Below are 14,154 nucleotides of genomic sequence, written 5' to 3'. Positions count from 1 at the left end.
TTTCTGCTGATAGATCACCCTTGAAGAGAGGATATGATCACCTCACTAGTCCACTGTTTGAAGCAACTTCAGAAAGAGAGATCGGGGACAAAGTCTAAGTATGGAAACGGCCATCACTTGGACCTGTAATGGCTCCATTTTCAGTCATGGACCAAGGAGAGGAAATTGTGTACTAGGTTCTGGCTTGGTGGTTTCATGAACTTTCGCATTCATTCAGAAAACCAGTCTTCAGTTTTAGGATGTGACTAATCAGTAGCCTCTTGATCCTCACTCAAGAAGTATATACCACTCCATTGAAAGAAAACCCATGACAGGGAAAGCCATCATCTATTTCCTTATTCTGAATCTGGTGTCCCCTGAAACCACACTAGCAGGCCTCAGTTTTCTATAAAGATGGAGACATTGCTCTCCTCAATATCCTCAGGCCTAGGCATTAGCAAGCACTCCATACATGTTTAATATCACAGGATAACTATGATCCCACATACAGATAAAAGCTCTGCAAGCATTTGAAACAATTTTCTTTCTTTAAAGTATTTCCAACTTGTATAAGACCAAACTCCCTTAATATAGAAGACAATGGTGAGGCTGGGACAATATATGAGGACACTGGCAGTGGGACCAAGATCTAACACTAATACAAAACCTGACTTAGTGGAGGGCATTCTATATGGAGATATACCTTGCTCAGCCTAGACACAGGGGTGTGGGGAGAGGTGCCTTGGTCCTGCCTCAACAAGATAATGGAACAGAATTAATAGACTTCCTAGGGGAAGCCTTATACTCTTCAAGGAGCAGAAGGTGGAGCAGAGAGGGGAAGTGGGAGGAAAGGAGGGAGGGGGAACTGGGATTGGAATCTAAAAAATAAGTTAATAAGAAAGTATCCCCCCATCCCCTAGATATGACTGTCTTCCTTTATAAATGACCCATTGTGCTAATATTGCCATAAAATTGTGATACTCCTAGGACTTGGCACAGTCGACTTGCCACAACTTTTGGTATAGCTGCTTCCATCTGCTTACTGGCCCTCACTGACAACACTCCTTTCCAGAAATATACCCCTGGACTATTTGAAAAATGATAAAATTGCCTGTCCTGTGGTATGACTGATTTATCTGGTATCACTCCGATGAAGAAAATTGACTTTCTCTCTCTCAGTGCCTATCATTTATGAATTGCTTCTTAGCTAGGGGTAGGACTTGGTGCCCATTTCTACTCCATATCTTTTTGAGTCATTGGTTAAAGGGGCCCCATAGACTCTGCTAAACATGACAGGATATTGCCAAGACTATTGATTACTGGCCACAACTTGATGATAAGACCCTATTGCTAAAGACACCATGTAGTTTTTATGGCATAGAACATGAAGAAATCTGGGTGGTACTCAACTGGAAGCTTTACTCCTACTGAGTAGCCTTCATAGTGCTAGAAGGTGCTATACATGCTACCAGAAGGGAAGAGTAATCATTAATCTCACACAGTTATGGACCTGCAAGCCATAATAATGACCTGCCTGTAAGATATGCCCACTGGTGCAATAATGGCACCAATGTTAAGGGAATGAGTAACCACTTTTTAATTGGATTTAAGGCCCACTCCAATGGGATGGAACCTATACCCAACACTGTTAATGAGGTCAAGAACCTAAGACTATGAGGGCCATGGGCCAGAGGAAAACCTATTACTATTGTTATCCACTTGTTTTAATATCAGCACTAGCAACAGTACAGTCTTCTTCTCTAAGAAATGGAAAATAGATTTCTGTCTTTGCTCACTTTCTGGATCCTTCCCAGAAAAGGCAGTATGCAGCTCAATACTTCTCATCCTTCCTGGCAACCTGCTTTCTAGAAAAAGCCTTGTTTGAAGGTGAATAGCTAAGGGGGACTTTAAAAAGTCAAGCTTCAATGAAAGCTAACTTCCAAAAATGATAGATGTGAGCTTCTAGAACAGAGAAAGTCCTTGAAAAGTAATTCAAAGCCAGTCTCACCAAACATATAAAAATGGACCCTTCTACGATTTGCCAGACTTGGCTGGTGCCAGTGTGCCATCCATCAGGAAGTACAGTGCTGGACTTTAAGGAGAATCTCCTTTCTGAGACCCCAAGGGTCAGCCCCTCTCAAACTCATGACCACTGTGTGCATTCACCATACACTATCCTTAAAGGTTTGGTGTGTGAGTTTTGCTGGGAACCTCTGAACACAGTCAATTATTAAACACATCCAGCTTTGCTGAATCTTAGGCCCCTTTTGTCTTTGATGTAACAATGCCCCCATATCAGAGAAAAGAGACTGAGAAAAACTTAATGAGCTTAGGAAAGATTCAGACTATGGACCCATGCAGGTGAAACACCCATCTGATGACTAAGGGATTGGAGCTCCTGATGCACTGGGAATAAGCATGACCTAATAAGCAGCTGGGGGCTAGATTCTGCTACTGTCAGTCACTGGTCCACGAGGTCTCTTGGGAACTACATGGAGACAATGTCAACCCTGGTACCTTAAGGGAGTCCATCTCTGGGTAAGAGGCTCTGTGTCCTCTCAAGCCATGCACGGGGGCACAGAGGTTTATTGAAACATAAACAAACAAATCAGGAGCAGACCTGAGACTCTGGCAGTAAGTCCTGGGAAGAGCTTCAGGACATCTGAGTGCCCTCATCATGAGTCAGAAGCCCAGCACGTCCCTTTCTCCAGCTGTTCCCCAGCAGCTGGAACATCTCCCAAGTTAAGTCCTACATGACTCACCAGACAGAAGAGGACTCCAGGACAGTGGACAGAAGCCAAGGACTTTGAGGAACAAAGGGTTGTGGAAGGGCCAACTGACAGGTGAACATGTGCACTGGGGCCCCCACAGTGGAAGGGAGAGGAAGACTCTCAGTAGGCCTTGGGTGGCCCGAACCTCAAGAAATGAAATAAGCCCCCTTTGAATCTCCACTTTGAGGAGTTCACTGGGCCCTGCTTGGGTGGGGGGCTCCTACTTACTGATTGGTGAGCTGTTCGGCTCCCACAAACAGGTTGATTCTTGAGAGGCCTGTGCGGGTGCCGAGGAAGGCGACCTCTACACCCTTGTCAGAATTCCTGAAACAGAACAGCAGACATCAGGGAGTGCTTCTAGACAGTAAGCAGATAATGGCTTTTACATTTCAAGACTCACGGAATGTTTGACAAAACGGCAGCTTTGAAACCTGAACTTTAAAAGTCACCAGGGAAACGCACACAGGCGAACGAACATGCACACATCCACACATGCACCAAGGCGAGACTACTCATCATCCCTGACACAGCTTGCATGAAGAGACTTTCAGGAGAGATGAAGGAATCCCCTGCTGACAAATACAGAATGGGGGGGGGGGCGGGGATGCACTTCCAAACATCAACACCTCTCGTCTTAGGGTTCTTGGTACAAGCTTAGAGGGAGTAGCCTGAGACTCAGAGAAGAGATGGGAAGGTGTCCACAGGGTGTGTTTTTACTGCCAGGCTACCAAGTATATTTCTGGTCTGAAGGCTGTCAGAGGGTCTTCCCTGTGGAAGGAAACAAGGAGTGGAGCCACTAAACGAACTCTGTGGTATTCCACAGCCGAGAATTCTGTACAGTGGGAAAAGCTTTGATCCAAGCACAGACCTTATTCTCAAAACCATTCCCAAAGAGATGAGTGGAGTGATGTTTATGAAGTACTCCTCAGAAGGTCTTTTGTGCTAGGGAGTGGGTCCTCAAGTGGTGGTGTTATTTTGGGAAGTTCTGGAAACTACAGGAGTACAGACCTAGCTGGTGAAAGGAAATTGCTGGAGGCAGAACTTGAAGGGGATTCTCATCTCTCATTCCTCCCACGCCCCTTCTCCTATTTATCATGAAGTGAAGAACTTTCCCCTTCCACAAGCTCTTGCCACGATGATGGCCTACACAAGCATGTGGGGCCAGGTGACCATGAACTGAACTCTCTGACACTGGGAGCCAGAGCTACTCTTTGCTCACTTTTGTCAGGCATTCAAAGTGATGAGAATGGCAATGAATACAAATGGTTCCTTCCACACCCACTAGAGAGTGCCGTGCACAGAAACTCCAGCAACTCTTTGTAAAGGACACTCGTCATAATGGTGTTTCATCTTCCAGAGCATATTTAGTGTCTGAACATGCTCTTGAGGAGATTTCAACATGTAATTCTTTGTAGAGAAAAGGAAAAGTCCTTTTCCACAAACACACTTTTTCCAACATGTAAATTATGAATACAGATGGCAATTCTTGTGCTGTTTCTCTGTCTTAGATGCTAGCAGCAACTTGTTCCAAAGCACTGCCTGGATCACTTTCAATATAAGGTTCTCAGTCTTTAACAGTAAGGTGGCCAGTACTACCTTTAAGTATTTGAGGGGGGTGAATAAAAACCAAGACAATGCATCTGTCTCTGTTTGTAGCCTACACCAAACATGAAGGTTGTCCAATCAGTTACACATGTGGACAGCAGGGCAAGCTACCACGTAAGAAATCTGTAGCATGTGTGAGGGATGAGTCAGCAATCTTTGCTCCAAATTCAGAGTTTCATAAGACCCTAAGAGAAACATTTACATATCTGTGAGAGAAAGAAGCCCTAGGACAAGCTTTGATTCTTTCCCAAGCTTGTAGGGAATATGACCCATGCAGGTAAGAGGGCAGCCCAAAGAATAACGGGAATGGCAGTCTTTCTATGGAGCCCCAGTTTCATGTTCAGCTGCCCACCCGAAGTCTTTCCTAATGAGATTCCAGCCTCAGCATCTGGAAAAGCTCTGGCCATGTCTGGCCAGCATCTGCTCCTCTCTCCTTATCTTCTACCCTGGAAAACAGCACTATCTTCCCCGTGTTCATTGTGCCAGTCTGGGAAGGGAAGTGGGAGGCTCAGCCTCTCTTGGCTCATACCACAAACCACCAGCAGGTCTTAGTGCATGCAGGGGTGGAGGATCTCAGCCTCTGAAGCAGGCCATATGTGGGCTTCATTTCTTTGTGCCCATTGCCCTGGTATGTTTGGCGGATCCCTGGGTATTGATGAGCCTGTGCTGCTGTTCTTACCCTATTACACTGTATTATATAGACAGCAATAGAGAGGTTGTTTTTATAAAAACAAAAGCAAATCTGTTTGTCTGATTCCTTTCTTATAAGTCTTCAATGATTTCCCAATATTCTGAATATAAAAATCCAAAATCTTGAGGGCAGGGATACAGCTCAGTGGTAGAACATTTGTCTACCATGTGCCACACACTGGGTTCAATACCCACTACTGTGAAAATAATAATAATAGTAGTAATAATGATGATGATGATGATGATGATGATGATGATGATGATAGTAAATTTAAAAAGAAATTCCCAAATCTCTACTTTGAGCCTCAAGGTCCCGAGCTACCCAGACTGCTGCAGCACTCAGTTGTCACCTGACATCACTGACTTCCTGCCCCCACATTTCTCCAGTAACCTCTAATTCTTCAAATATGTGGAGTATTTTCTCATCTAGTAGCTCTGGGTCTTGCTAGTTATCTTCCTGAAGTTTCTCTTGCCCCTTGACTGATGCTGTCTCCCCATCTACACTAGGTCTTATCATAGTCTACCTGTCTTCTTGCCTTCACTGCAGTTATCACAAGTGTAAGTGACTTCATATTCCATAAAGCCACAAGGGCAGTCTCTATCAGTCTCCTGTCTGGGTCACTCCTGCTTCCCCATTGCCTGGCCAGTACACACAGAATGCACACACCTGATGAATGAATGAATGTATGAGTGAGTGGCAATGAAAGAGTGAACAACAGATGTAATAGAAAGGAAGGTAAATGCAAAGGTAGAAATGAACGAAGACTAGGAGCCTTAAGAGAACGTAATACTATACCAATTGAGGGTTTAGGGAGAGTGAATAGCCATATATATATATATATATATATATATATATATATATATATATATATATTAAGCTGCTAACACAGTTTTAGCCCTAGCTTTTGACACCAACTACTCCTGATTCCCCCACATGCACCCCCTCCTCCACTTCAGATATAAAACCACAGAGCAGTAACTGACACCCCACCGAAAAAGAGTTTATCCATTTCCCCAACCTCCTCACAACCTTGCCTGGCCTCCTCTCAAGTTCACACCAGCCTGTGAGGTGGGAGGGGCTTGGCAAGGCAGGAAGCTCCTTCCACCAGCTTGCACCCTTTCAGAAGTGTCACCCTGCCTCCACAGACTGAATTTCATGTAATGTTAAAACTCAAACAAATTCCATGTCAAGCCCAGGAGCCCTGCCATCCAAGCCCATGCTGCTACCCTGCTCTAGCTCTTGTGGTTTGGAGCTTAGGGGAAAATTAAAAAAAAACTTTAACACTAGGCTCCTAAATCAGTTTAGTTCCTTAAAACATAACCATATTTTAGAGCTTGTGCAGAAATGTCCATGAAGGGGGACACATATAGCCACTTACTCAGATTTATTGAGGGCCAGGCTGGTCCAATAGGCTTCAATAGGGGCGCTCACCACAGCATCAAAGAGGACTTCTTGGATCAATTCTTTGTCACCTATTGGGAGGGACAGAAGATAAGAAGGCTCTGGCTAGACCCCAAAGAAGGGCACCATAGAGGTCCATGGGGCTGGTTTGTGGGGTCAACAAGCTATGTTCTTATAAAGGGTGTTGTTTTATGAGTTAACTTCCCACTGGCTGAAAATATAAAACAATGGATACCTGTTACACTAGTATTACCACTGGGCCCCAAGCAACGGGACTAGACAGTATCAAGCAGAAAGAGTCAGGTGTCCCACACACTTGAATTTTCTGCTCTCTCCTCTGAGTTCATGTCAGGGCCAGCAGGACAAGTCCTAATTTTGGAGGCAGGAAGCCAGAACTTCTGGCAAAGCTGCCTCTGGCCCTCACTACAGCCATCACTTGTTTAGCTCTCGGCATTCAGCAGGGTATGAGAATGGGATACCACAACTGGTAATTATGGGAACTCATAGTATGTGATTTCTTCCATTAAGACTTTACTTTAATGGAGGTAAACTGCCTATCCAAAAGGCAGAGCACTATAGAAGAGGCTTAATGGCATGAGATCATGAGTTTAAAAGAGGCTTCTTAGAGGTAGGCCAGTACTCAGTTCACCTGAGAGTAGAAAGGATGAAAAGTAAACACTATAAGCACTTTCACACATTATCAGAAAGATGGTGAATAGGTTGAGATGTGATTATATAGCAGAATCCCATGGATAAGGCAAACAAACTCAATGGAGATAAATGACCCACACAAACTTTATAAGTATGAAGAATAAAAGTGAGCTGTACATATATCTATCTTTACATTATACTATAGTATGCAGTACTTCATAGAATATATCAGTATGTCTACATCCTGAGGGGCTCTTAACTTAAGTGTCTGATACCAAAATATCTCATATTTCAGACTTTGGGGATTTTATAATACTTGACATATGTATTGAGATGTGGGGCTATGACATAGTTGTAAACACGAAATTCGTTTTTCACATATACTTCAAATATAAAATCTGAATATAATTGCAAACAACATTTTAAGGTAATTTTCCCCATAAAACAAGTGCATTTTCTGCCGATTATAGTATCACTATGTTGCTTAAACATTTTTCAGATTGGGGATTTGGGAGTTTCATTATCATATATATATGATAATGAAAAGAGTGCCATGCACTATTCATGGAAACCTACTTAACAATATGAAACATATTGAGTAACAATATGAGTAAAACACACGAGAATGATAAATGAATACAGGAAAGTCATTCTTTGGGGGATGGAGAGGGGACAGGACCTGGATACACAAAGGCTTTGGTTCTAAATCTGATGTTTCATCCTTAAAGAGTACTCAAAATATCACAACTATTAGGAAGCTAAGGGCTGACTAAAGGAAGCTGAACTTAGAGCTGATGAGGTGGCTTGGCAGTTAAGACCACTTGCTGCTGGCACAAAGGCTCTGGATTTCATTCTGAGCACCCATATGGTGCCTTACAACCATCTGTAACTCCCATGTCAGGGTAGCCAATGCTCTCTTCTGGCCTCTCTTGGCACCAGACACTCAGGTGGTGCATGTAGGTATGCATGTGGGCAAAACACACATACAAAAATGTTTTTTTTAAATAAGCTTAATTTAAAAATGCATTTTCATACTCTCTCCATGCTTGAGATATGTCTTTTGATATAGTAATTAACAAGTTCAAAGACAGGAAAATTGGGCTCATCTGTTGCCCATCTGATCCTTTTCCTACCAGAGGATAACCCCAAAAGCAAATCCAGCCCATGAAACTGTCAGTGCACAGCTGGAGAGTCTCCACACACCTCTGCTGGGATTGCTCTGATTATTCTATAAGACACCACATGTCAAGCAGGTTTCCCATTATTGAAGGGGGAACAGGTGCCATGCTTCTTCTTGGTGACTCCCTCTGTTCAAGTTGCAGCTACTGAAACTATCTTGTCATGGGGAGGGTCTATTCAGGCCTCCAGAACTCCTGTCCTTCAGTGGGTGGGGGCTCCCAGGCCACAGTCAGCAGCCATTTAGTTCTCACAGAGCATTTCCAAGGGACATTGGTAGGAACTGAATAAAAAGCAACAGATGCTAGTGGTAATTTCCATTCTTGGAGAACCATATACCTAGGTTATGGCCTTATACAAGGTAATTCTTTGGCCAGCCTTTGTTCCTTATTTGTAGAAGGAGGACTGGAATGTCATCTCCATGTTACCCAGCTGCTTAACTAGATGGCCTGGGAGTGCAGATTCAATGGGATTAAGAATAGTGTGGTCATAAGCTGCATTACTTGTCATGTTTTGCTATGGGAAGGGACTTAGCTGGGTATGACTGACAATATGTGCAAAGGCAAAGCTGCTCTTGAATCCTGAGGCTCCTTAATTTCTTGCAGCTCCTGAGCCTCCCCACACCCACAGGCATGCTTTGAGAGTACACTCACATTGAAGCAGAGGCTCTTTGCCTTTGAGGTAGAGCTTAATAGCTTCCAGTTGAGACAGATGCCGGTGCTCTGGGTGCAGGTCAGTGTTGCAGTAGGACCTAAGAAATTGACAGGGTCCCAAAGGAAAACATGTAAGTATTCACAGCTTCTCCCCCCTCCTTTGTATTTGGACCAGGAAAACTGAGTAAGAGGGCAGATGAAGCAGATGGCAAAGAGAGCAACAAATCTTGAAACTGATGAAAGGCTATTGGAGTCTTACCATTCATCTGCCAAGGACACATCGGGATGTTCTAAGTCATGCAGGCCTGGAAGTCAAGGACAAAACATTATTAAGCATCACCCTTCTTCCTCTTCCTAGAGACCTCAAATACTCTAGGACAGCACTTATGAGGGAGTAGTTCACAGTAGATATCAACCCCAAAGGGATGTTCTGGGAAACAAGGACTCTGGACACATGTGGAAAGTCATCCAGATCACTCTCTCACCCTGCTGTGGCCAGCACCGCCATATTCCCTTAGTGTTCATCCAGGAGAAATCTCAACCTCATGAAAATGAAGGGCATTTCTCACAGGATGTCTAGGAAGACAGATTCTGGAGCTCCATGAAGCTGGAACTGACAACTGGACCATTTAACTCCTGTGTAATGCTAACAGGTTTGCTTCTTCATACTTCCTTCATGTACAAAACAAGAATGACATAGACCCTACCTACACATAGTTGTGAGGGTGATACTATAGGCTTAATTATATGAGGTTGTCAATACTCCATTATTTTCAACCAGCAAAGAAGACTAGTAGTTGCCAAAGGATTCTAAGTGAAAGTGAGTCATCTGTCTAGAAGAGTAGTTAGGAGAGCTGAGGCTGGCATGGAAGCCAGGAGTTTCTTTATATATGTTTTTAATTAAATTAGAAACACTCTTATTTTACATACCAATCCCAGTTCCTTCTCCCTCCCATCCTCCCATGCTCCCCCAACCTCCCCATCCCACCCGCTATCCATTCCCCAGGGAGAGTGAGGCCTTCCATGGGGGAATCATCAAAGTCTGTTATATCATTTCGGGCAGAGCCTAGGCCCTCCCCCATGTATTTAGGCTGAGAGAGTATCCCTCCATGGGAAATGGGTCCCCAAAGTCCATTTGTGCACTAGGGATAAATACTGGTTCCACTGCCAGAGGCTCCATAGAGTGCCCAGGCCTCCTAACTGACACCTATGTTCAGGGGGCCTGGTTCAGTCCTATGCTGGTTCCCCAGCTGGCAGACTGGGGTCCATGAGCTCCCACTTGCTCAGGTCAGCTGTTTCTATGGGTTCTCCAGCATAGTTTTGACCCCTTTGCTCATCACTCCTCCCTCTCTACAACTGGATTCCAGGAGTTCGGCTCAGTGCTTAGCTGTGGGTGTCTGCTTCTGCTTCCATCAGCTACTGGATGAAGGTTCTAGAATGGCATATAAGGTAGTCATCAATCTCATTATAGGGGAAGGGCATTTAAGGTAGCCTCTCCATTATTGCTTAGATTTTTAGTTGGGGTCATCCTTGTGGATCTCTGGACATTTCCCTAGTGCCAGATTTCTCTTTAAACTTATAATGGCTCCCTCTATTAAGGTATCCTTTCTTGCTCTCCTCTGTTTTTCCCTAGACTCAATCTTCCTGATCCCTCATGTTCTCCTCCCCACTCTTCTTCTCCACTTCTCTTTCTCCTCCCCCCTTGCCCCATGTTCCAAATTTGCTCAGGAGCTCTTGTCCCTTTCCCCTTCTCCAGGAGACCATGTATCTCTCTCTTAGGTCCTCCTTATTTCCTAGGGAAGCTAGGAATTTCACAGAATACTCCAGACTTCCTGATGTATGCTAGTGTTGTGATATGGTTTGTTTTCCAAAGGTGTGTGTGTGTGTGTGTGTATTGGAAATTTGAACCCCAACAAGTCAGCATTGAGAGGGTAGGAGGTAGGAACTTTTAAGAATGGGATTTAATTTCCATTAAATTAGGTAACTGAGTTACTACCCTTGGAAGAGATTAATGTACTGGTCACAGTAATGGGTCTCTTTCTTCCTCACTTGTATGAGTAACCCAATTAAACACAATAATATTCCCGTCTACCTTTGCTATGTTATGTTGCTGCCAGAAAATCAACGGAATATTGCTACCCAATCTTGGACTTTAAGCCTCTAAAACTGTAAGCTAAATAAATTTTTTATAGGGTACTTAGTCTCGGGTATTTTGACACAGCAACATCAATGAGGTAAGACACTCTAGAGAGTCACCCTCTTTCTCTGATCTCAATGGGTCATCTGCAGACAAGCATTTCTAAATATGACTGGGTACTCTGACGTTGTTTGTAATGTTTCAGGAAGTCAGTTTCTCCAGTGACTCACTGTATGCCAATCCTGGTCAAATGCAGATGTCTAAAATGCTTGATGTGCAACACAATATTGCTTAGTTCTACAGGAAGCAAGCAGTAGAACATTGTTTATCTATCTTAGTCTCTCTCTCTCTCTCTCTCTCTCTCTCTCTCACACACACACACACACACCTTCTCTTAACCCTTTCCCTCCTTTTCTTCCTTGTTTCTTCCCTCCTTCTCACCTCCTCTTCTCTTTCTTTCTTCAATATTTTTCCCGAGGCAGGAACAAGTGTGTGCTAGAATATCCTAATGAACCAAACAACCAGCCTTCCTTTGTGGACTGTAATTTCAAGTGACAGGAGAAACACAAGCAATGTTGGAATTTGTATATACGGCATATCAGCTGATAGTGGCAAGAGAGAATGCACAGGAAGGCCAGGAGGGAAGAGATGGGAAGGCTTCGGACAGAGCTTTGCTCAGGTGGCCTGGAAAAGATTCACTGAAAAAGTAACTTCTGTGCAAAGGAGAAAGCAAAGAGGCATATGAAGCTTGCTGGTGGCAGGGGGAGTGCTCACTACAGAAGTGACAAGTGCAGAGGCCTTGCTGTGGGCTGTACCTTCCCAGGATGCTGAGTTCAGGGTGTTGATTCTGTTCCCTTCTCTCACTGCAGGTTATTCTGCTTGCCTTCATCTTTGAAACTCTCCCAGGCTCACAGGGAGACTCACAAATGAGGCCCAAGGGATGAGCTCACTCTCATTACTTATTTGAGTTCTTGGATAACATACAAATGTGATTTTATCCAGTCCTTTCCCCTCTGATTTTGATCCTTCTGAGAAAACAATACTCTGGGAAGTTGAGACTGATAACATGCACCCAATAATTGATTCAATAATCATTGAATTGGATTGGATATAATTATATAAAAGAAGCAACGTGTCAAAGGAGGTCTTGAAGAGACACGATATTAGCATGAAGACCAGTTCAGGCTTCAATCAACCTTCAACACTGTTTTAGGTGTGCTGGGGACTGAATCCAGGGTGTGGTGCCTGCAGGCCAGAGCTCTACCACTGAGCTAAACCCTCAGCCCTGATCTCTTACAATTCTGAGTAAAAATTTGCTATTCATCATCTTGGTGGCAGCAGTCATTGGCAAAGCATGTGGAGGGCCTGGCTACAGCACACCCCCTCCCAGAATATGGCTACCATCCTCAAAGAACTTTCCACTCCAGGAATAGAAGAGAACTATGATTAGGCCAAGGCTCTCACAGATGAGAGCTTTTGGCTAGCAGCCTCAGGGAAAGCAGCTTTCCTGGGCTCTCTTACTCAGGGAGCTGACAGGCCCGAGTCCTTTTATTTACAGAGGACCCACGGAGAGAGGAAGATCTGATCTCATTTGTGTGGATAACCAGACACTGGCCCCCTTGCTAAGTATTCAAACTAATTTCTTGCTTAGTTCTGTGTTCTCTCAAGTGATGGCTCAGCCTAACAGCTGCGGAACACACAGGAAGGAGGTAGTGACCAGAAAAAATGGTCCAAAAGACTGCAATTGTGAGCAGGAAGAAAGCCAGGGAGAAGAGAGGGAGAGCAAAAAATAGACAATGGCGGGAGGGAGAGACTGACAGACAGACAGAGAGACAGTCAGTCAGACAGACAGAGACATGAGAAGAAAACAAGGAAGAGTCAGGCTAAAGGGACAGATACAAGGGAGGCAAACGGTCCACTAAAGACCTCTCCTGCTCTGACCATGAATCAATATCATCATTTCATCTCAAATAGCTTGGCTATGGATTTTATTGCTTCAGGGGCACTGATATACTCAAAGCTATACAAAGTCCATAAAATTAGAAAATTCTAGATATTGGAACATGGCTTTTAAGAATACTTTCTTTGGAGTATATCTTGTCCAGGCCGTGAGGTTGACTCATGTTCTCTTATGTCTTTGATAAGAGACACCATATGTTTGATGCTTGGATGGGTATATCCTTGCTTCTGTCCAGTAACCAGGGGACCCCTCTATTCTCTCTTCTGCTCTACCAGACATCATGGCTCCTTGTCAGAAAAAAACCCAGTGCCTGTGAAACACTGCAGGGCTAATCAGCAGATGGACTTGACCCAAAGGCCAGGTTAAACAAGTGTCTTACTCAGTCATTTATAGAATAAAAGCCCTTTAAACACCACACTCACCTAATTCCAAATGTTCACAGTATTGGAAATGGTGACTGCTTAGGATTCATGGGTTGTTGGGGATTTAAAGGATAATTTCTATGACAGCAACTTTATGCTTTTCAGATTTGGGATGACTAAAGTTTATGGGAATCATTGTGCACCTGCACTTTATGAAGATGGAAGGCCTCAGAGCTATAAGATCCTACTTCTGCTTCCCAACCTCTTTTAATCTCTTCAGTAGTCATAGTTCCCCTGGATGAAGGACAACACAAAACCAATTAGACGGGTGGCTCAACTATGTTGACAGCAAAGGCTTCCAGATCTTTCTTTGCATTGCTTCTCCTTATACTTCTGTTTTTACATTAATTTAGTTGTTCCCAAAGGTAGTATGAGATTCCTATAATTTGCCTCCACAACTTTATGGGTAAAAGAATATACCAAAGCCAGCCACTGACTGGGGTTCCCACCATTCAGAAATCCACACAAAACTGGCAAGAAAAAAAAAGGGCTAAGAGGGCAGTGATTTGAGTCAAGTGCCCAAATCACTAGCCAGAGGCTTTAAAGTCACACACAATCTTCAGTTCTCTCAGGGCTGGCTCTGGGCCTTCCTCCCCACACCCAAGGATAAGCCAACCAAGTTTGTGCCTTACCTTCTTCAATGGTTACATTCCCTCGGAAGAAGTATTTCCCATGGCCCCTGGAGAGCGCCACACCTAAACTGTGCAG

At 44.0% G+C, this 14,154-nt stretch overlaps 1 protein-coding gene across 1 annotated transcript in view; it reads right to left on the bottom strand.

Moving 5' to 3' along the window:
- The window catches only part of Cacna2d3 (calcium voltage-gated channel auxiliary subunit alpha2delta 3), an 804,511-nt gene that overhangs the window by 149,314 nt on the left and 641,043 nt on the right, over positions 1 to 14,154 (bottom strand). The window contains exons 21-25 of the mRNA XM_027389601.2: positions 14,079 to 14,146; positions 9,187 to 9,232; positions 8,928 to 9,025; positions 6,425 to 6,518; positions 2,979 to 3,074 (exon numbers count right to left, since the gene is read on the bottom strand). Of these exons, the coding sequence (XP_027245402.1) occupies positions 2,979 to 3,074; positions 6,425 to 6,518; positions 8,928 to 9,025; positions 9,187 to 9,232; positions 14,079 to 14,146 (402 nt within the window). The remainder of the gene's footprint in view (positions 1 to 2,978; positions 3,075 to 6,424; positions 6,519 to 8,927; positions 9,026 to 9,186; positions 9,233 to 14,078; positions 14,147 to 14,154) is intronic.

Source organism: Cricetulus griseus (genome assembly GCF_003668045.3).
Source record: "Cricetulus griseus strain 17A/GY chromosome 1 unlocalized genomic scaffold, alternate assembly CriGri-PICRH-1.0 chr1_1, whole genome shotgun sequence".
Taxonomy (NCBI): Eukaryota; Metazoa; Chordata; class Mammalia; order Rodentia; family Cricetidae; genus Cricetulus; species Cricetulus griseus.
Note: the sequence above shows the minus strand (reverse complement) of the source record. Positions and strands in the feature narration are given on the sequence as shown.